The sequence below is a fragment of the Astatotilapia calliptera genome, chromosome 6 (assembly GCF_964374335.1).
Source record: "Astatotilapia calliptera chromosome 6, fAstCal68.1, whole genome shotgun sequence".
In the NCBI taxonomy this organism is placed as follows: domain Eukaryota; kingdom Metazoa; phylum Chordata; class Actinopteri; order Cichliformes; family Cichlidae; genus Astatotilapia; species Astatotilapia calliptera.
In genome coordinates, this window is record NC_137427.1 from 43,194,458 (window position 1) to 43,214,956 (window position 20,499).

The window sequence follows — 20,499 nt, forward strand, 5'->3', positions numbered from 1 at the left end:
AATGGAATCACCCCAAACTGGTACCGCTGTGGGAATCCAGGGAGCATCCACGCTCACCACTTCATGCATAATGGACCTTCCATGTGTACGGACATGTGCAGGTGTATATGCATGTATATGTATACATATGCATATTTAAGGTGTACATGTCTATAAATAGGAATAGTAGTGGTACAATAGTTATGTCAAGCTATATAGTTGATGTCTTCCATATTTCCAACCATATCCATAGTCACATACTGTGTATGCTACCGTTGTATGTAGTGTATTATCTTACTTTTTTCATTGATTGTACTTATTTGTATTTTTGTATTTCCTTCTGATATCTGTACCTGAGCTGAGGTGACGCAAAAACTTCCCCGTTGTGGGATCAATAAAGTTTTATCTTATCTTACAGTTCAGATATGATCACTACGCTCTGTAGGAGCAATCATACTGATCACAACTGTCTCATCATGAGACTTGTGTTCTACTTTTAAACGTCTGACACAGTTTCCAGTGTTAATTCGTCTATTCTGTTAAAACTGACGTGTATCTGATGTCTTCGGGTGCAGGGAAAGATTCAGTGGGCCAGTTCAGGAAGCAGTTTAGGATCACAGTGCACGCCATTCCAGCCCAGACCCACATGATGACCCGGAAAGAGACGCCAAGGTCATAAATCACCTGGAGAGGAGGAGGAGGAGTAGGACAGAGAAGCATGAGGGAAGAGATTTCAGGGTTGAGGTGAATAAAGGAAAGGTAAAACGTGTGCATGATGCTGCAAACTTGACCTTTAGTTACTGTTAATGTGAAATCTCACGGCAGTATCCTCCCTTTTATTTCCGCCCAGTGTTGTCTCTTGTTTATTCTTCTTCCTGTTTCCTGTCCACTGTACTCTCTGTCATCAGCTTTTTGGTCCTTCTGCCCCCTTTGCTTTCTTTCATGTTCCCTACAGTTTACAACCCTTCTGCTACAGTTTAACAAGCAATATCTTTTAGCTTTCAGCCAAGAAAGGTTTTCCACCTTTCAACGAGGTGTGTGAGTGTGTGTCTGTACCTTGACACCGGGGAAGGTGACAGCTGAAGAAGCATAAGAGCCAATCATCAGGGAGAGGATGGTTGATCGAATGTTCCCAAACATGTTCGGCAGCTAGATGAGAGAGAGAAACGATCGTGCTGTCACACGGAGCAAATCTGAGTTTCTGTCCAAGGACAAAAGCTTCAGAGCTTTCAACATTTTCTCTACAGTTGTACATTTTAATAAGTGACCAGCAGGTGGCGCTCTTAAAAGCTTTGTACAAACACAGGGGAAAAAAGTCGTGCCGTGTGTGTATGTGTGTGTGTCTATGGGTTCTTACTATACTGGTGGGGACCAAAATCCAGGTCCCCACGAGGAGAGCAAACCAGACGTGTGTGTGTTTGGGTGTGCGAGTGTGTGTGTGCACACGTGTGTGTCACTCTAAGTATAGACACACGTGGAACAGTGCCGCCTCATGAATGTGGCTCAGTTACACTACAGGCTGTAATACTCAGTTGAAACTTGCATCAGTTTCATATATTTGGAGGATTACATTTAATACATCATTTGTCTTAATTTATTCAAACGTTACTTATGTAGCCAAGCGGCTACACTGTAACTCTGTAGTTACATTCATTCATTAAGTGTTGCTTAAACAACAAATTAGTGTAAGAGTCAGAGAGTGGAGGGATACATGAAGTGGAAATGTGAAAATATTTTTTCTCTACAGGAAGATGTTCAGTTGGTGGTTTGGGTGTAAACTGTACAGCTCTGTAAGACAGAGCCACCGTGACAGCATGCACTGGGCTGTAATATGGTTTCAGTTGTGTCAAATCCACACAGCCGTTCATAATTTTAGTCATGACTGCATTTACTCAGAGTTCACTCTATCTATAACTCTGCACTCTGGGGTGAGCTTGGATCCAGCCAAAGGCTCATCCTTTTGCTTTTCTACTGACTAACATCATCTTATTTTAACAAGCTGCACAGTGCATGTCAGGAGAGACTTTAATCAACACGTCCTGTGTTAAGTTACTACAGCGCCTTCCAAATGATTACGCACACAGAGTTTCAAAAGATTTTATAGGTTGTAGAGAATTGAAAATGGTCATTTGTTGAATTTGCAGCATTAGTAGATCAATTTCACTGACATCAAAAGTTATTTCAATCAAAAACATCTTAACAGGTCAAGTCACACAATAACACAGGACCCCTTATTTGATAGCAGTTTTACAATTCTTGCATCCATGGAACTTGTTTTTGGAAAGCTTCTGCTTGAATGTCTTTGCAGGATGTCAGAATAGCCTCTCAGAGCTGCTGTTTGGATGTGAACGGCCTCCCACCCTCATATTCTTTTACCTGAGGATGCTCCAAAGGTTCTCAGTAGGATTGAGGTCAGGGAAGAATGGGTTCCTCTCCTTTTATGCTGATAGCAGCCAAAGATGCAGAGGTGTGCCTCGTAGCATGAGATGGTGCATTGTCTTGCATGAAGATGGTTGTGTTGCAGAAAGCACAGTTCTTCTTTTTGTACCAGGAAGAAAGTGGTCAGTCTGAAACTCTCCCCGTGATTCCAGCTCAAAAACGACTCCACTACCTTTTAGCTGACGATGCAGCCAGCCATCCACCTCTGCATCCATCTGGACCATCCAGGGTGGCGCTGCACTCATCAGTGACCAAGACTGTTTGAAAATTAGTCTTCATGTGGTTCTGGGCCCACTGCAGCCGTTTCTGCTTGTGAGCATTGGTTAGGGGTGGCCGAATAGAAGGTTTATGCACAGCTGCCGGTCTCTGGAGGATCCTACAGCTTGACGTTCGCAGGGCTCTAGAGGCACCAGCAGCTTGAAATGTCTGTTTGCAGCTTTGTAATGGCCTTTTAGCAGCTGCTCTCTGGCAGAAACCTTCATCATTGTGCCTTTATCTGCACGAACCCATGTGTGCTCTGACTCAGCCACAAATCTCTTAACATTATGGTGATCACACGTAAATTTTCGTGAAAGAGGTTTTCATTACGTGTCCAAGGCGGTCAACTATTTCACGCTTTTCAGCAGAGATCATTTTTCCTTCCTAAATTGCTTGAAAATGGAGGCCTGCTTAATAATGTGGAACATCCTCCTTTAGTAGTTTTTCCTTTAATTGGGCTCACCTTGCAAACAACTGATCACAGGTGTCCGAGATTGATTTCAGTGATACAAAGAGTCCTGAGACACAATCCCATCCACGGGTTTAATTGAAAAACAACTTATTTAATCTTTATAACACTTAAACACTATTTGCATAATAATTTGGAACGTGGTGTATATTGACTATGACAGTATGAAGAAGAAGCGTCTCTGTTTTGTCTCAAAGGCTCTGCTCGTGTCGTTTCCTGTGGATCAGCGCTGTCCTGCTCTGATCTTTACACTTACACTGTTGTAGCAGCAGTGGTCATAAGCAGCTGCTGTGTGTGTTACATATTTGTATCACAGATATGAATAACACACCTTCATTTCTCACACACCTTCATTCGAAGAACAACAGAAGCTGCACTTGTGTTCACAGACCATCACTACTGGAGGTGTTTCTGAGCCCAGTCCCTGATTCAACGGCACCATCGTGCCTGTTCTTAACGCACACACATCCATCAGTTCCAGGTTCGATGGTTGTGCTCGGAGGTTTCTCCACATTCTCAGAATCCTTTGCTATCACGTACAGTTTACGATGACACAGTCTTCACAGTTTCACACTGACGGACATTATTCTGAGATATCTGAACAGTTTCTAGATGCGGGGTTATTTATCTATTTTTCACTTCTGTTACTGACCTGTGGTCAGTTAACCTGATGAGTCATAAACCAAGATGGCGCCGCGTATGGATGCCCTGGTGCTTCAGTGCGTTACTTTTGTCTTGTTTTTGTGCATTTCTTCTGTGTCTGGGCACTCCTCTGGATATTCTTACACCAGAGAAGAGCTCCTTAACTGCAGGACTACAACGCCTGTGGATTTATTTCCAATATTTGTCGCATCTGCGGCAGATTTACTGCTGACTCTGACCAGGAAAGTGAGACGTCGAAAGAGAGGTAAGCGAGCCGGCGTACTCGTGCGTTTGAGGAAACGCGGACTGAGAACGGCCCTTCCTGGGATCTTCCTTTCTAATGTACGCTCACTCGGCAATAAGATTGACGAACTGGCCCTGATGAGAAGCATGAACAGAGACTTTGCCTCCTCCTGTGTCTTATGTTTTACGGAGTCGTGGCTCAGTGAGGACATCCCGGACTGCGCGCTCAAGCTGGAGGGCTTTCATCTGCTGCGCGCGGACCGGCAGGCCGCTCTCTCCGGTAAAACCAAAGGTGGAGGTGTCTGCTTCTACATCAATAGTGGCTGGTGCACAGATGTAACAGTGATTGCTCAGCACTGCTCTCCCTCTCTGGAATATCTTTTTATTCACTGCAAACCGTTTTATTCTCCGCGGGAGTTTGCTTCATTCATCTTGGCCGCTGTTTACATCCCGCCAGACGCGGATGCGCAAGCAGCTCAGTGCGCACTCGCGGAGCAGATTCTCCACATGGAGCGGACATTCCCGGACTCTCTCATTATTGCTCTTGGGGACTTTAACAAAGCCAATCTGAGCCATGAGCTTCCGAAATACAAGCAGTATATTAAATGCCCGACCAGAGAGGAGAGGACATTAGACCACTGTTACAGCACGATCAGCGGGGCCTATCGCGCGGTGCCCCGCGCTTCACTCGGACTTTCTGACCACGTCATGATCCACCTGATCCCCGCGTACAGGCAGAGGCTGAAGCTCTCCAAACCTGTCGTGAGGACCAAAAAACTGTGGAGCAACGAGGCTGTGGAGGAGCTTCGCACGTGTTTGGAGACCACAGACTGGGACACAATGAAGGCTGCTTCTAACAGCTTGGACGAGTTTACGGACACTGTCACCTCCTATATCCACTTCTGTGAGGACAGCATTGTGCCATCACACACCAGGGTGAGTTATAACAATGACAAACCCTGGTTTACCCCTAAACTCAAAAAGCTGTGGCTGGAAAAGAGTAAGGCGTTCAGAAGCGGAGACAGGGACTGCTACAGAGAGGCCAAGTACAGGTTCACTAAAGAAGTGGACATTGCCAAACATCAGCACTCTGAGAAGATGCAGCAGCAGATCTCAGAGAATGACTCGGCCTCTGTGTGGAAAGGTTTTAGGAATATCACAAACTACAAGCCTAAAACCCCCCACTCCACTGATGACTTGCTCTTAGCCAACACCCTTAACGACTTCTACTGTCGTTTTGACGAGCCATCAGGCAGCCTTCACACCTCCAACGGCCCCAACAATAGAGGCACTTTGGACACTCATTCCCCCACCTCTCCCCCCTCCATAGAGCCATCACCACCTTCAAACTGTTCACCTACAACACCCCCCTCCTCACCCCACACAAAAGAAGATTTTACACCACCTCCTCCCACCACAACTCTTCATATTCATGAAGAAGGTGTGAGGAAGCAGTTTAAGAGTCTGAATGCTTGGAAAGCTCCCGGCCCAGACGGCGTGTCTCCTGCCACCCTCAGACACTGTGCAAACGAGCTGGCCCCAGTGTTTTCTGGCATTTTCAACTCCTCACTGCAGGCATGTCATGTGCCTGCCTGCTTCAAGTCCTCCACCATAATCCCTGTCCCCAAGAAACCTAGGATCACTGGACTAAATGACTACAGACCCGTGGCTCTGACATCTGTGGTCATGAAGTCATTTGAGCGCCTAGTTCTCTCCCATCTCAAGACCCTCACGGCCCCCCTCCTGGACCCCCTGCAGTTTGCATATAGAGCCAACAGGTCTGTAGACGACGCCATCAACATGGCCCTACACTTCATCCTGCAGCATCTGGACTCCCCAGGAACCTACGCCAGGATCCTGTTTGTGGACTTCAGCTCTGCCTTCAACACCATCCTTCCAGACCATCTCCGAGGCAAGCTTTCCCAGATGAATGTGCCTGATCCCATCTGCCGGTGGATCACTGACTTCCTGACGGACAGGAAGCAGCACGTGAGGCTGGGAAAGAATGTCTCGGACTCCCGGACCATCAGCACTGGCTCCCCTCAGGGCTGTGTTCTTTCTCCTCTGCTCTTCTCCCTGTACACCAACTGCTGCACCTCCACCCACCAGTCTGTCAAGCTAATCAAGTTTGCAGATGACACCACCGTTATTGGGCTCATCTCGGACGGGGATGAGTCTGCCTACAGGAGGGAGGTTGAACGTCTGGTGTCCTGGTGCAGCCACAACAACCTGGTGCTGAATGCCCAGAAGACAGTGGAGATTATTGTGGACTTCAGGAAACACACAGCCCCACTCCCCCCCATCATCCTGTCTGACACCCCCATCACCTCTGTGGACTCATTCCGCTTCCTGGGTACCACCATCACCCAGGACCTGAAGTGGGAGCCCACCATCACCTCCGTCATCAAGAAAGCCCAGCAGAGGATGTACTTCCTGAGGCAGCTGAAGAAATTCAACCTGCCAACACGGACGATGATGCAATTCTACACCGCAATCATCGAGTCCATCCTCACCTCCTCCATCACCGTGTGGTACGCTGGAGCCACTATCAGGGACAAACAGAGACTGCAGCGTGTTGTGCGCTCTGCTGAGAAGGTGATTGGCTGCAGACTCCCATCTCTGCAGGACCTGTACACCTCCAGGACATTGCGGCGTGCAGCTCGGATCTCAGCTGACCCTTCTCACCCTGGACACAGTCTGTTTGACCTGCTCCCCTCAGGCAGGAGGCTCCGGTCCATTCGCACCAGAACCTCTCGCCATAAGAACAGTTTCTTCCCCTCTGCTGTTGGACACATGAACAATAACCACATGACTGTCCCCGCCACTAACACATGACCCTACGCTGTGTCACTGCATCATTTCATGTCTGGCACTGATCACCACCTGCACTCATGTATATATCTTTCTACGTAGCACTCATAATTCTTATTCTCATGTATATATCTCATGTATATCTCATGCACATATCTTTCTTTCTACATAGCACTTTAATTCTTATTGTTTGCACTGAAGCACCGCAGCAATTTCCTAATGTTGTAAACCTCAACATCTGGCAATAAACCCATTCTGATTCTGATTCTGAGTCACTGTTCTGTTTTGACTATGTTCACATGCTAATGAGACAAATAAGAGGAAATTGTATTTCTATTGTTATACATCAGAAATTTGTGAAGCTTTTATTTTGACATCCGAATAGACAGGAAAGCCTTTATTTTGACATGTGCATAGACAGGAACAGTGGGGAAAGCATGGCTACACCTTTGAAATCTTTTGAGTTGAATCCAAAATACTCCTTCAGAAAGCAAAAGTAAGTTCAGTCAGTTCTTTGTATATTAGACAATTAGTAATGGGGTGTTTGAGACATTATTTTGTACCTTCCTTGAAGTGCAGTAGTTATAGGTCGTAGCTTCTGAGCTAATGATACAAGTGTACACTTGCCCACTACCTGCTTATTGTTCTTTGTATTAATATCAGATTGTATATCTACAGGATGCTTATCTTGAAGTCTCCTATGTTAGTGGCTAAATACACTTACCTGCTGATTGTATGACAATCATTAAGAGTTTAGTTTTATGTGTTTCTAGTTTCACTCCAGTTCAATGATGTCAGTTCAACACTATGTTCGAGGAGCAAGTACGCTCACCTCCCTGGCTCTTGAGTTTGGCTGGCTGTTCACGCTCAGGGAGTTCAACACATAGAGAGAGCAGTACAGTCACCGTGTTTTCCTCTAACTGTTTCTTTTTAGTATCGTTTACCTTTTTGGCCTTTTGTTGCTCCCATTAATCAAAACAAGCCATTTTTTTTAAATCAAATGATACAATGTCTCAGTTTAAATATTTAAAATCATTTTTATGTTATACTGTGGAAACAAAACATGGCTTTGTCAGAGTTACAAACCATTGAGTTCTGTTTTTATTTACGTTGCGTCTTAACTTCTTTTTTGAATTGGGGTTGTAACTATGGTGTCACAAGTGTTCACGCTGAAGGTGTCATGAGAAACACTCTTTGTTTACATAAATGAAATGAAATGAAACCGATAATATCGGAGAATTCAGCTATAGCATGCAACAGGCCGTCAGTTTCTTTGTTTGTACATTGCCCTCATTTGCCCCAGTGTAAATATCACTGGGTTTTATTTGTCTGTCTACAGCCTCAGGTTCAGCTGAAGTCATGCCTTCCCAGAGTAATGTTCCCATGTTGTAGGTTTGCCTTGGCTCTCCATTCTTATCAGCCCTCCCCTCTTTTCCATCGCTGTGTTGCCTCTGTGCACACACAGCTTATAAAGCATAAGCATGAAGTTCCAACCACAAATATCACAACACCAGCTGCAGGTCAGTTCCACAGAATGACACCAGTGGGTCTTTTTGTGTTAATTCATTGCAAATTAACATGAAGCACAAGCCCGTAGCTACATAAATCCGATAACTAGACAAGAATGTTAATATTGATGCATATGCATATGTATATACAGTATATGTATGGTATGTTATACATATTTATCTATCTATAAAATGAAAATGCAAAAAGAGTCATTGTTGTTTCACAGTAACATGCTGCAGCCACTCTGGATCGTGGCCGGCTGGTTTCTTAAATTTCTGCTGAATATTCAGTTTTACATAAACTAGCACACACTTGGTTTCATGTCTGATTTATTCCTTTTCTATTCTGGCTGAGCACTCAAAGTGTTTTACTGCAAGCCACCCGGCACGTTACTTCATGTCTTCTGGTGCTGTTTCTGACTGTTTCTGACTGTTTCTAACTCGCTCACATCATCACTGGATTTGTGGACAGGACACTTTGACATGTGGATGCTGGAAGAGCTGGGAACCAGTTATTATACGGCAGCTTTATCAAAGCTAAACAAGTGTTACTGACTATATATATCAGGTACTTATGTAAGAGCCCCCCCCCCCCCCCCCCCCCACACACACACACACACACACCATTGTGTCTCAATAACTTCAGCCAGCATTACCCATATGGAAAAGATATATATAAATCTTATAAAGTTATTATCTCTCTTGTATGAAACTTGTATGAAAAGCATACAAGAGTGAAAACACATATAAGATCCCTTAAAAAATTATATAATGAAACTTGTATGTTTTGTATACTTACTAAAAACATATATGATTTGCTCATGAAAGTGGCCACTTTCATGAGTAAATCATATATGTTTTTACGATTTCTTTTCCATATGGGTACACTTGGAACATTCACTTAGACACTGTTTTTAACCCTAAGATATCGGCTTGTTGCCCTACCTGACCTGAACCCTTAACAAACAATACACTCACCTACACACACCCACTCAGGCTCATGTTATTTTAGGTCTGTAGGAGAGAGACCAATGGAGTGAGGGGCTGACAGGGGCGTGGGAGGGTGTGTTGACCAGCCAGCTTTGTGATTGGTTGAAGGACTGCTGCTGAATTTAGAACAAGTTTTTGAAAACACACACACTCTAAGTATGTTCTGCATCTGACTGTGTGGACAGGTGGTTGGAGTTTGGACCTGGGGCAGATGGAAACGTAGGGATATGGGGCAGTCTGATGCCCAGCAGTGTATATATTGCATCATACTGCGAACTTTGTTCCATGTGCAAGTCTCTGCTTCCCATCACTGCTGAGTGAACTTGTTATAACTGACTTTAACTCGATTGACCCCTCGTGATAAATGTTTCTGGTGCCTCCATTCCGGCTGCAAAAAACTGAATATGCCATTTACCATAGACTTCTGCAGTCGCAGCTATCGCCATCTGGTGGTTGCAAGATAGAATGCAGATGCAAGGCACTTCATCAACATAAACACAAAGCCTTATGTTTGTGTTCTGTGAAATCAGCAGCTGTGCGTTCATACTCATCTCTCTCTCTACCACACAGACCAGCACAGCGACTGCATCACTCTTTGTACAGTATGTCCACTCACAACACTGTGAACAACACTGAGAGGCACGTGACACAAACTGAACGTCAAGTTAGTTCCCCTGAAAGGTCGTGTTTGGTTGTCACTGATGGTAACTTACTCATCCCCAGAGGTTTGAAATGCCAGAAAAGGCAGTGTGAGTGTGTGTGTCTGTGTGTATGAGTGTGTCTGTGTGTATGAGTGTGTGTATGAGTGTGTGTGAGTGTGTGAGTGTGTGTGTGTCTGTGTGTATGAGTGTGTGTCTGTGTGTATGAGTGTGTGTGAGTGTGTGTGTGTATGTGAGTGTGTGTGAGAGCGTCTGTATGAGTGTGTGTGTGTGTGTGTGTGAGTGTGTGTGTGTCTGTGTGTATGAGTGTATGTGAGTGTGTGTGTGTGTGTGTGTGAGTGTGTGTGTGTCTGTGTGTATGTGAGTGTGTGTCTGTGTGTGTGAGTGTGTGTGAGTGTGTGTGTGTATGAGTGTGTGTGTGAGCCTCTGTATGAGTGTGTGTGTGTCTGTGTGTGTGTGTGTGTGTGAGAGCCTCTGTATGAGTGTGTGTGTGTGTGTGTATGAGTGTGTGTGTGTGTGTGTGAGTGTGTGTGTAAATGGTAAATGGCCTGTATTTATATAGCGCTTTACACATCCAGTCATTCACACATTCACACACTGGTGATGGCAGCTACATTGTAGCCACAGCCACCCTGGGGCGCACTGACAGAGGCGAGGCTGCCGAACACTGGCGCCACCGGGCCCTCTGACCACCACCAGCAGTCAACGGGGGAAGTGTCTTGCCCAAGGACACAACGACCGAGACTGTCCAAGCCGGGGCTCGAACCGGCAACCTTCCGATTACAAGACGAACTCCCAACTCTTGAGCCACGATCGCCCTTATGTGTGTGTGTGTCTGTGTGTGTGTGAGTGTGTGTGTGTCTGTGTGTGTATCTGTGTGTGTGTGTGTGAGTGTGTGTATGAGTGTGTGTGTATCTGTGTGTGTGTGTCTGTGTGAGTATCTGTGTGTGTGTGTGTGTGTGAGTGTGTGTGTGTCTGTGTGTGTGTGTGTGAGTGTGTCTGTGTGTCTGTGTGTGTGTGTGTGTGTGTGTGTGAGTGTGTCTGTGTGTCTGTGTGTGTGAGTGTGCGTGTGTGAGTGGAAATCGTACTGTGAGTGAAGTGAAGGTCAGGCAGATTCCTCCAAAACCATTCAAGGACACAGCCAGGAAGATGAGGCCCGACAGGACTGATGGACCAAACGAGAAATACCTTCAGCTGTGATGAAACCAAGTGTCACTTCCTGTCTACTTTCCCTGACCAGAGGTGGACGTTGTAAACATGGCAGTGTTATATCATAATGAGGAGGGAGGGTGGCATACTAAAACTACAAATATGTCTCTGCTAGAGTTTGCCTTTGTGTGTGCTGACGTGTTTCCTCACCTTCAGGGTCATACGCAGCAGCAGCTATTATGGCGCAGGAGGCTGCGAAACATGAACTGAAATACATAAAGACACAGACGTCTGAGTACCTCACATTTCACTCTGTTTGACACTAAATCAGGCATCCCTGCCAAGCTGCTCAGCCCAACAGTTAAACTCACACGTGATGATGCAATCAGCCCTCAAACCTTTTCACTCAGAACATGAACTAAAGTTTAAAGTGTCTTTGATTGGTTCATTTAGCTGTCATACCTGCCAATGAGTCTCAGTGGTCGTGGCCCATATTTGTCCATCAAGATCCCCAGGGGTAATGTGGCTGCGCTCAAGAGGAAGGATCCGATGGTGAAGCCGAGATTCAGTATCTCCTCTTGTTCCACACAACTCTTCCAATCGTTGCCCTGCATGAAAGTCGCATTCGTGTCCGCAGTCTCGTTTCCTGGGACGGGTCATAGAAGAAGCAAATCAGGACGACCAAATAAAGACCCTGAGAAACTGCTTCAGCTACCGAAAGCACCTCGTGCCACAATATCCTCATTTCTAGCAAGGTTAAATACTGCAAGGCTAAAGTGAAAGAGGCGCCTGCTTGTGGATGATTCCTGCAGTGCATTGTTTCTTTTAATGAAACAGACGTCATTTTACAGCGGTCTTACCAGGGCAAAGGTGAGAATAGAAGCCTTCCTTCTTCAGCATGATGAGCAGCGAGGCCCAGCCCAGCAGCACAGCAGAGAACAGCAGGTTCTCTACGATGGCTGTGATGGCCATCCACCACCTCCTCCTGTATGCCTGTGACAAGCTGGGAGCCATGACGGCTGGAGATACAGGGAAGACGTGAGTGTGATTCCCTGTCTCTCCTGCACAGTGTCCCCAAACACAGCACTGGACTTTTTCAGATCACTGCTTAAATCAACTTCTCTGGCCAAACAAGTCATTAACCCAGAGTCTACATGTAATAGATTACAAGTGGGCAAGTTATTTACTTGGAGGTCTTTGTTTGTTTTACGTTTCTTTGTCAGTGTCAGACACAACGCAGGAACACATCTGTTACATATACATGAACCTAAACTTGTGGAGTTCTTGCAATGCTCTTTGTTGGACTTGATTCATGCAAAGCTATAAGAGTAGCTTTGCATGAATTACAGCTGAACGTGAGACACCCAGCGCGACTTGGCGCGACATCGCCCTTTGTTTGGTGAAGTCTTGTCGTGTTACCTTTTTAAACCGTGAGGAATCTTGATTATGAGTCAGTCACTAGTTACAAGTCGTCCCGCCTCCATCTGGACTCCTGTGCACCATCGTCAGTGTGGAAACAATAAACTCCTTTCACACTGCAGAGCTGCAGTTTGTGCTCTTCATCAGCCAATGAAACACAGGACAGCGCTAGCTTAAATATAGGTCACGTGACCACCACCAGTGACTGCATTTAATTACTCTTATTTCCTTTTGTCTTTTTTCCTCATGTCAAGGCGATGTGTATTACTTGTAGCTTTCTCAGCTGTTTGTGCTTCATAAGATGTTGTTTTCATTGGTTATTCCTGCTGTTGGTCATGGTCCTGTGACCTGTGACAGGTGATGACGAGCACGTGGGCCTGAAACATCAAGCACTAAACAAACTGGGAGTTCTGCAGTGTGCGAGCTGTTGGTGGTGGTCAGTTCCACGTGGTAGTGAGGACGTGCGAGGATGCTTTCCTGTTTGAGGGTCACTATATTTATGTTATTATTTTAAAAAAGCAGGTGGAGCTTCACCTTAGAGCTGTCACAAAAGGAATTATTGAGGGGGTAGGAAGGAGGAGGAGTTTGACCTCATATGACCCACAGTAGGAGCTATCGGGTGTCATCACGTTAGAGGGCATTACGCTGACTTTAACTTCATAGAGACTGACCCTGGGACTAACGTTAACCCTGACAACAGTGCCAGTAATGATGTAGGTCTGTCCATGTGTCAACATCTGCAAATAAGAGATCAGATCTTTATGAAGTCACAGTGTGGGCATATCCCTGATGTGGTCATATTAGCACACTGCTGTTCAAACCTTGTGTTTTTGAGGGGCAGCCAATCAGAAGAAAGGGGTCCTTAAAAGAGACGAAGGGCTAAAACAGCATTTTTCAGACAGATGATGACCTGCAGAGCTACTTTAATGTGCAAGAATTAGACTGCGTGACTGGAAAAGAGCAAAAATAAGCTAACTAGATGTGACGTGGCAGAACGGTGGTGCGTTGTTTGAATTGTTTCCTCACATGAAGACGATTCCTGGCAGCCTGTCTGCGTGGGGTTTGCATGGTCCCAGTGTGCCTGTGAAGTACTCTAGATTGTACACTGGTTAGCGTGGTACTTAAAGGACCTTGAGTGGTCAGTAAGACGAGCCCAGCATTAAATAACTGCCATGCTTTTGGAAATGAATGAGTAACTTGGTGCTGTGTCCACTGTGGTCTCCACTCGATGTGATGTTTCTGATCACTATGTTTCTTTTAATGCTGTTAGCCTGCTTTCATGTTTCAAAGACCTTTCTGATTGGCCAACAAAAATCTCTTTACTGTCAGCAGTTTTAAAATGCGGACACAGAGAGGACACGTGGGAACGACTGAACAATATTAATAGTTACAAACAAAGACGTGGTCCACATTCATCAAGCACGACCTCCACTGCACGTGGCAGCGTGAGGTGAAAACACACCTTAGAATGACTTACTTTACAAGCTGCTCTCCACCTGCAGTTGATCTGTTTCACACTTCTGCTCTGCTCCTCCTCTTCCCGACAGGAGAACGTTCAAACTCTCACGATGTTCGTCCCACTGTGCCGGCAGTATGTGGTGGCACATGTGTGAGCTCACATGGACTCTTTCTCTCTCTATAAATGGAGCTCAAGTCTCACCCACCCTCCTCCCTGACCTTAACACAGCACACACTTTTGGGCTTGCTCGGTCAGCTCGGCCATGATTTGTGGTTTGATCTGAATGAAGGCAGATAAAGTCTGCTGTCTATCAGCTGATGCATTTTTACACTTTCAGTGAAATTCTTACTCATTAAAAACGATCAGGGCTTCAGATTTGACAGTTTCACTCTGATCTCAGTACAGGGCGTACTGGCAGCTTACTCACTGGACCCACCTTGTGGTGAACTATAACACTGTTGAAATCTGACACCTGTGAGGGAACCACAGAAGTCGTCAACCAAGATTAATGTGAGGCGTTTGCATTCATCACACCTTCATCTTATGTATTCAGTACAGTGCCCACATGTTTCCTGCTCCAAGTCAGGTGGCTTTATTGTCATTGCAGCCATGTGCAGAGGTACAGTACACAGTGAAAGGAGACAACGTTCCTCCAAGACTGTGGTGCTACGACAGAACGATGCAGACTCACAACAGTGCAAAAGACTAAGCATTGTACAAAAAGTAGCTCTGTGTGTGTGTGTGTGTGTGTGTGTGTGTGTGTGTGTGTGTGTGTGTGCGCGCGGGGTTGTTTTGGACACTGGTTCTCATGAAACACTGTAATGCTGGACACTCTGGTGACAGTGGCAGAGAAAAGGACACTAAAGAAACTGATGGACATTATGAACAATGCTGGGCATCCTCTGCACACGGCCATAAACAACCAGAAGAGTCTGTTCAGTGACAGGTTGCTTCTCCCAAAGACAAGAACTAACAGACTTAAAAACTCCTTTGTCCCACACGCCATCAGACTGTTTAACTCCTCTCTGGAGGGGAGAGGGAGGGGAAACAGGAGGACAAAGGAGGGGGGAACAACTAAGCTGTAGTGCCTCTGCACCTCACTGTACAATACCTTGTGCAATACTTTTTGTAAATAGTCAACAGTGCAATAGACTCAATACTTGAAATGTGCAATTCACTTGTATTTTTATTTTTTATTCCTATTTATTCTATTTATCCCCTTTGTATATTTTATTTATATTTGTCTCTGTATTTATATATGTGTGTGTGTATAACTCTGTAACTTCTGTCGGTGCTGTGCTTTTTTGGAAATCGAATTTCCCAGAGGAACCCACCCGAGGGATTAATAAAGTTCTATCTAAATCTAAATCTAAATCTAATGGTAACATTATGTAATAGATGCTGTACTCCAGGAAACATTCACATAAATATTTGTTTCCTGGAACAATGCTTCCATGTCTGACACCAAACTGGATCTACCAGTGAGTAACAACACTTATTATTGTAAGACATAAACCCTACAATATTACAGAGAATCCCCAACAATCACATGACCCCCTTTCAGCTAGTACTTGGAGAAAGTAGGAAGGAAAAACTCCCTTTTAATAGGAAGAAACCCCTGGGAGAAGCGGGCTCAGGGAGGGGCGGGGCCATCTGCTGTGAATGAGGGGAGGAAGACAGACGAAGACAGGCTGTGGAAGAGAGTCGGAGATTAATAATAACTAATAATTGAATGCAGAGAGATGGATGAACACATTGTTCGTACGATGGTCTTTCGTTCGGTGCATTTCAAGGTCCTGCACCCATCCGTCGGTAAACTGTACCTGGGCTTGTTGCAGTGACCTGAAGTTACTAAACTTCATGAGTGTATGCGCTCACTCCAAGAACCGTATGATTATAAATCTGAGCGTGGTGAAAGTTGGGCAGCACATGTTTTGTCCACTCTGTGCGCTCGTACGGGTCTGACCCTTTCACTCCTTTGATTTTTTCCTCGTATCTTTTCTTTGACTTTTCATCAAGTCTGTCTTTGTGCGGTCCGGCATTGTTCTCCTTCGTTTTGTACACTCCTTTTTTGGGGGGCAAAGAAAAAGCAAGAAGGTATTGGAACCGGAGAATGAACGTTTTGCGGTGCAGCAAATGCTTGCGTTTGATGCATTGCTTTGATTGTTTTGCCACGAGTACCCAACATGCAATGTGCGAAAGTCACGTGGTCTGTCAATCTCTATACAAACATGCAATAAAACCATAAAAAACACTGTATGTTATCAAAAGATCAAAAATGATGAAACACAGCAACCCAAGCAAGATGATTAAAAACACTGGTTAAACCTGTCCAGTCCATCCCGTGACACATAGTATGGTCTCTGTTAAAGTGCGTACACTGTTCACTATTATAGTCTGTTCAGAGCGCTACGCTTCCACTACTGTAGATCTGTTTACCTCACACTGCTACATCTGTATATATGTAGCACATCTGTATATTTGTTCATAGTACACCTGTATATCTGCCCATCTGTACAGCAATACAGATCATCTGTATATCTGTGCATATGTATAAACAGAACATCTGTGTATATCTGTATCTTTGCTCTCTGTACAGTAACATAAACATCTGTATACTTCACTTATTTGTACGTAATGTGTTCACAGCTATTCCCACCTTTTATGCTACCCTTATCTGTATATAATCTGCTCCTATTGCACTTACTGCTCTTGCACTTCTGATTAGATGCAAACTGTATTTCGTTACCCTGTGTTTATACATGTGTAAGGACAATAAAGTTGAATCCAAATCATAACACAGTTAAAGGTGAGCCTTCAGTCAGGGTGTTTGTGGCACTTTGTTGAATTAAAAAAACCCTGTTTTATCTCTCTCTAAAGTTACAGCTGAGTTTGCACACAGTGGCTGTGTGTGAATAAGCAATAAGTGATCTGACTGCTGTTTGCATCCAGAGGAGCCCCCTGCTGGTCAGCAGAGACAAAAGGCGAGGCTGAGGAGATGGAAGAAGACAAAGATGAAGGAGTGAGCAGGACGACCCTCGCTGCTATTCGGGCAGGTGACATTGAGGTCACTGTTGGTCCCAGTGGACGTGAACGTCATGAAGCCCAGCTGGTTGGAGGAAATCCGGCTGTTGATCCAGGTCTGGTACTGGGATACTCTGGTGTAGACTCCTGGAAAATTCGGCTCAGCACAACCTTCCCCAAAACTGACGATTCCCGCCTGAATCCAGCGACCGTTCTGCTTGCTCACCGTTGGACCTCCTGAATCCTCCTTTGAGAGCAAAGCTGAGGAGAGGAAACTGTAGAAGGTGAAAATGTGCCAAACACAGGAAACAGCGATCACCTGACAGGAGTCCTTTCCTCCTGTATGTAGCCCGGCACAGATCATGTTGTCAGTGATGTTTCCCACTCCATAGTCACAGTTACACTGTCTGTTTCCTACAACAGGAACCTCCACCTCCATGAGGTTTTGTAGAGAAGGAAGGGACACTGAAGGGGTAAAATAAATATATCAGTTTGTAATAAATGATGTGAGGGATTAAATGCACCTTCAAGCAAAGTGATGGCTCCACCAAATGTAAAGTGCAGTCATGTGTGCAAAGATGGAGACATGTGTTTGTCTGCTGGGTTTATAGCTCCCTGCAGAACACAGTCGCCTGGTTAACTTGTGTAGTGTAATGACCTCACTTCACCTCATTGTTTTAGAAGAAGCACAACAGCTGCTGGTTTTAAATGTGCTAAAAAAATAAACGTAACTTCACACAGACATTAGATGGACGTCAACATGTAGTACTGTCTAATACCACTTGGGGGCAGTGTCAGCTACACAGAAAGTATACTTTCTTTCAACCAGGGATCTTTGTGACTCGGTGCAGATTCAGCACTTCCAGACTGGTTAATTCACATAATGATTCTTTCTTGTTTTGAACTCTCGACAGATTTAACCTCATGGAAACATTTTATTGCTCTAAATATTTCTGAGACAGCACACTTGTTTCCTGCATTATAGTCAAATTTCTCTGAAACAGTCAGATGTCTTTATGACCTCCACTCCCTATATCGGCCCAGCCGGTGACCCAGCTGTTAACACCGCTGTAGAAGGTGCTGCTTGAAGCTGCCAGGCAGACGGGAGAAACGTAGTTGGTGAAAGCCACCGGTGAGGAGAGCTGCAGGAGGCAGATGTCGTTGTCATTGGTATCAGAGTTGTAGTTTGGATGGATGATGATCTGTGTCACTGTCTTAGACGCTGACGGCCCAGATTCACAGTCAGGCCACTCAGTTTGGTGCTGAGATCATCATGAGACACAAACAGTACACAGTTATTCTGATTGTTATCTTTGCTATATTTTCAAAAATATATAATAATCTCAAAAGTAATGCCTTGGAGTAGAAAATAGTAATACCTTATTAAAATTTAAAACTAAAGTACAGTATTTGAATGTGTGTATTGTGTCTACTGTTTGTTAACTCACCATATTCATAATGGGTTTGCGGGGTTAGGGGTGTGTGTGTGTGTGTGCCCCCCCCCCCCCCCCTACCTAAATATTTATGCCATTTACACCATCAAACTTAGATTGCTAAGGATGAAGAACCTTTTGTTCTTTAAAGAACCATTTGTAATAGCTGAAGAACCATAGCATTTACAGAGAGTAAATGGGACAATGAAGAAGGAGGATTACCTTCACATTCTTCAACATAAACTAAAATCATCAGCACGAAGGTTGGGTCTTGGGCACAGTTGGGTGTTCCAACAGGACAATGACCCCAAACAGACATCAAAAGTGGTAAAGGAATGGCTAAGTCAGGCTAGAATAAAGGTTTTAGAATGGCCTTCCCAAAGTCCTGACTTAAACCCCATTGAAAACATGTGGACAATGCTGAAGAAACAAGTCCATGTCAGAAAGCCATCAAATTTAACTGAACTGCACCAATTCTGTCAAGAGGAGTGGTCAAAGATTCAACCAGAAGCTTGCCAGAAGCTTGTAGATGGCTACCAAAAGTGCCTAATTGAAGTGAAAATGGCTAAAGGACATGTAACCAAATATTAGCACTGCTGTATGTATATTTTTGACCCAGCAGATGTGATCACTTTTTTCTGTTAACCCATAATAAAGTCATAAAAGAACCAAACTTCATGAATGTTTTTTGTGACAAAGAAGTATCTGTTCCAATCACTCTATCAGAGAAAAATCAGAGTTTTAGAAATAACAGGACACTCGGTAGAGCCATTATATTATATTCTTTACAAGTGTATGTAAACCTTTGACCACAACTGTATCTTTGTTTTGTTTTTTAAAAAAAATCAGATTGTGTGAAATATTGTTAATGTCATTCCAATAGCATTATTCTGACATAGGCTATGTGAATCTACTTAACATCAAGACTTTATGTAAGCAGTTAGTATAGTGTGATAATCGAGGGTCATTAGTGCTTTGTTAAGTTGGGACACATTTTTTACAAAATGGGCTGGGAGTGAACAATGTGTAAATTCGAAACCTCTGCAAAAACAGGGTTGCTAAAACATTAGAGATTACACCACGGTTATGGTGGGGAAGTCTCCCTTGTCTTCACCAAGATTGTTTTTGTTCCCTCAAAATTTGGGGTAGCCTTAGATCACTTCTATCCTCTTTAAATAATGTATTAGAGCATTCATTAATGCAGTATAGCTAATAGTCTGCAAGGCTTAATTCTTGTGTTTGTGTGGTCGACAGATAAAGGAGGCGTTCAAGAGAATAACCACTGTAAGCCTTGAATGGCTACACTTGACCATTGCACCCCAAAACTGATGGATGTCATTTTATCAAGGGGAGGAGCTAAAGGAGTGAGAATCAGGCAGATCAAGGACATGCTTCTTGAGGTAGGACAACTCTTTAGACTTTGGGTATCTTTGAAATGCACTTTGTTGGCAGTCACCCATGTAGTTTATACGCATACTTTATTTTTTCTTAAATAGCACAATACAATCGAAACACACAGAGAAGTAGCCATCTGCTGCCTTATCACTTTCCTTGGAGAGATGGACTTCATGGAGTTTGGTGTAAGTAATCCAGCATTGTGTGTGTGTGTGTGCGTGTGTGTGTGTGTGTTTTCCATTGATCATCTGAATTCATTAAGATTCAGTAAGTATAAAAGTCTAATCTATAATTCACTAACCTATTTTTTTTTAAAATTTGCTTTACAAGGACACCGAAGAACTTAAGGCAGGTGATGAAAACTGCCATCATCAGTGACCGGTACACCCCTGGATCTAACCATAAGACTGCAACCATTGTGGTGGAGGAAACAAAAATCATGGAGGGCCAGAATTTCCTAAGGTGCTGTGTTTTGCTCATGGGCATAATATATGCTCTCAATCTGAGCTAATGCAAGGATCTGAAATATACTTTTGAAGTTGTTCAGAAGCTGTTCCTTGACCTTGATGGAACCATCATTATGTTAAAGATGTTGACTCTGTTTCAAAGATTGTTAACTGTT

The 20,499-nt window shown here is 44.3% G+C and overlaps 2 protein-coding genes across 2 annotated transcripts in view; both read right to left on the reverse strand.

Moving 5' to 3' along the window:
- Positions 1-14,178, reverse strand: part of slc43a1b (solute carrier family 43 member 1b) — a 32,267-nt gene extending 18,089 nt beyond the window's left edge. The window contains exons 1-7 of the mRNA XM_026172142.2: positions 14,044-14,178; positions 12,008-12,166; positions 11,610-11,793; positions 11,358-11,413; positions 11,087-11,163; positions 1,036-1,128; positions 530-663 (exon numbers count right to left, since the gene is read on the reverse strand). Coding sequence (XP_026027927.1) covers positions 530-663; positions 1,036-1,128; positions 11,087-11,163; positions 11,358-11,413; positions 11,610-11,793; positions 12,008-12,161 — 698 coding nt within the window. The 5' untranslated portion in view covers positions 12,162-12,166; positions 14,044-14,178. The remainder of the gene's footprint in view (positions 1-529; positions 664-1,035; positions 1,129-11,086; positions 11,164-11,357; positions 11,414-11,609; positions 11,794-12,007; positions 12,167-14,043) is intronic.
- A 2,673-nt stretch (positions 14,179-16,851) lies between these two features.
- Positions 16,852-18,317, reverse strand: LOC113024567 (tryptase-like; the record flags this gene model as incomplete). Its single annotated transcript, XM_080302589.1, has 2 exons — positions 16,852-17,514; positions 18,071-18,317. Coding segments are annotated over 2 exons (768 nt in total), but the record flags the coding sequence as incomplete, so codon positions are not given.
- Positions 18,318-20,499: the final 2,182 nt, after the last annotated feature.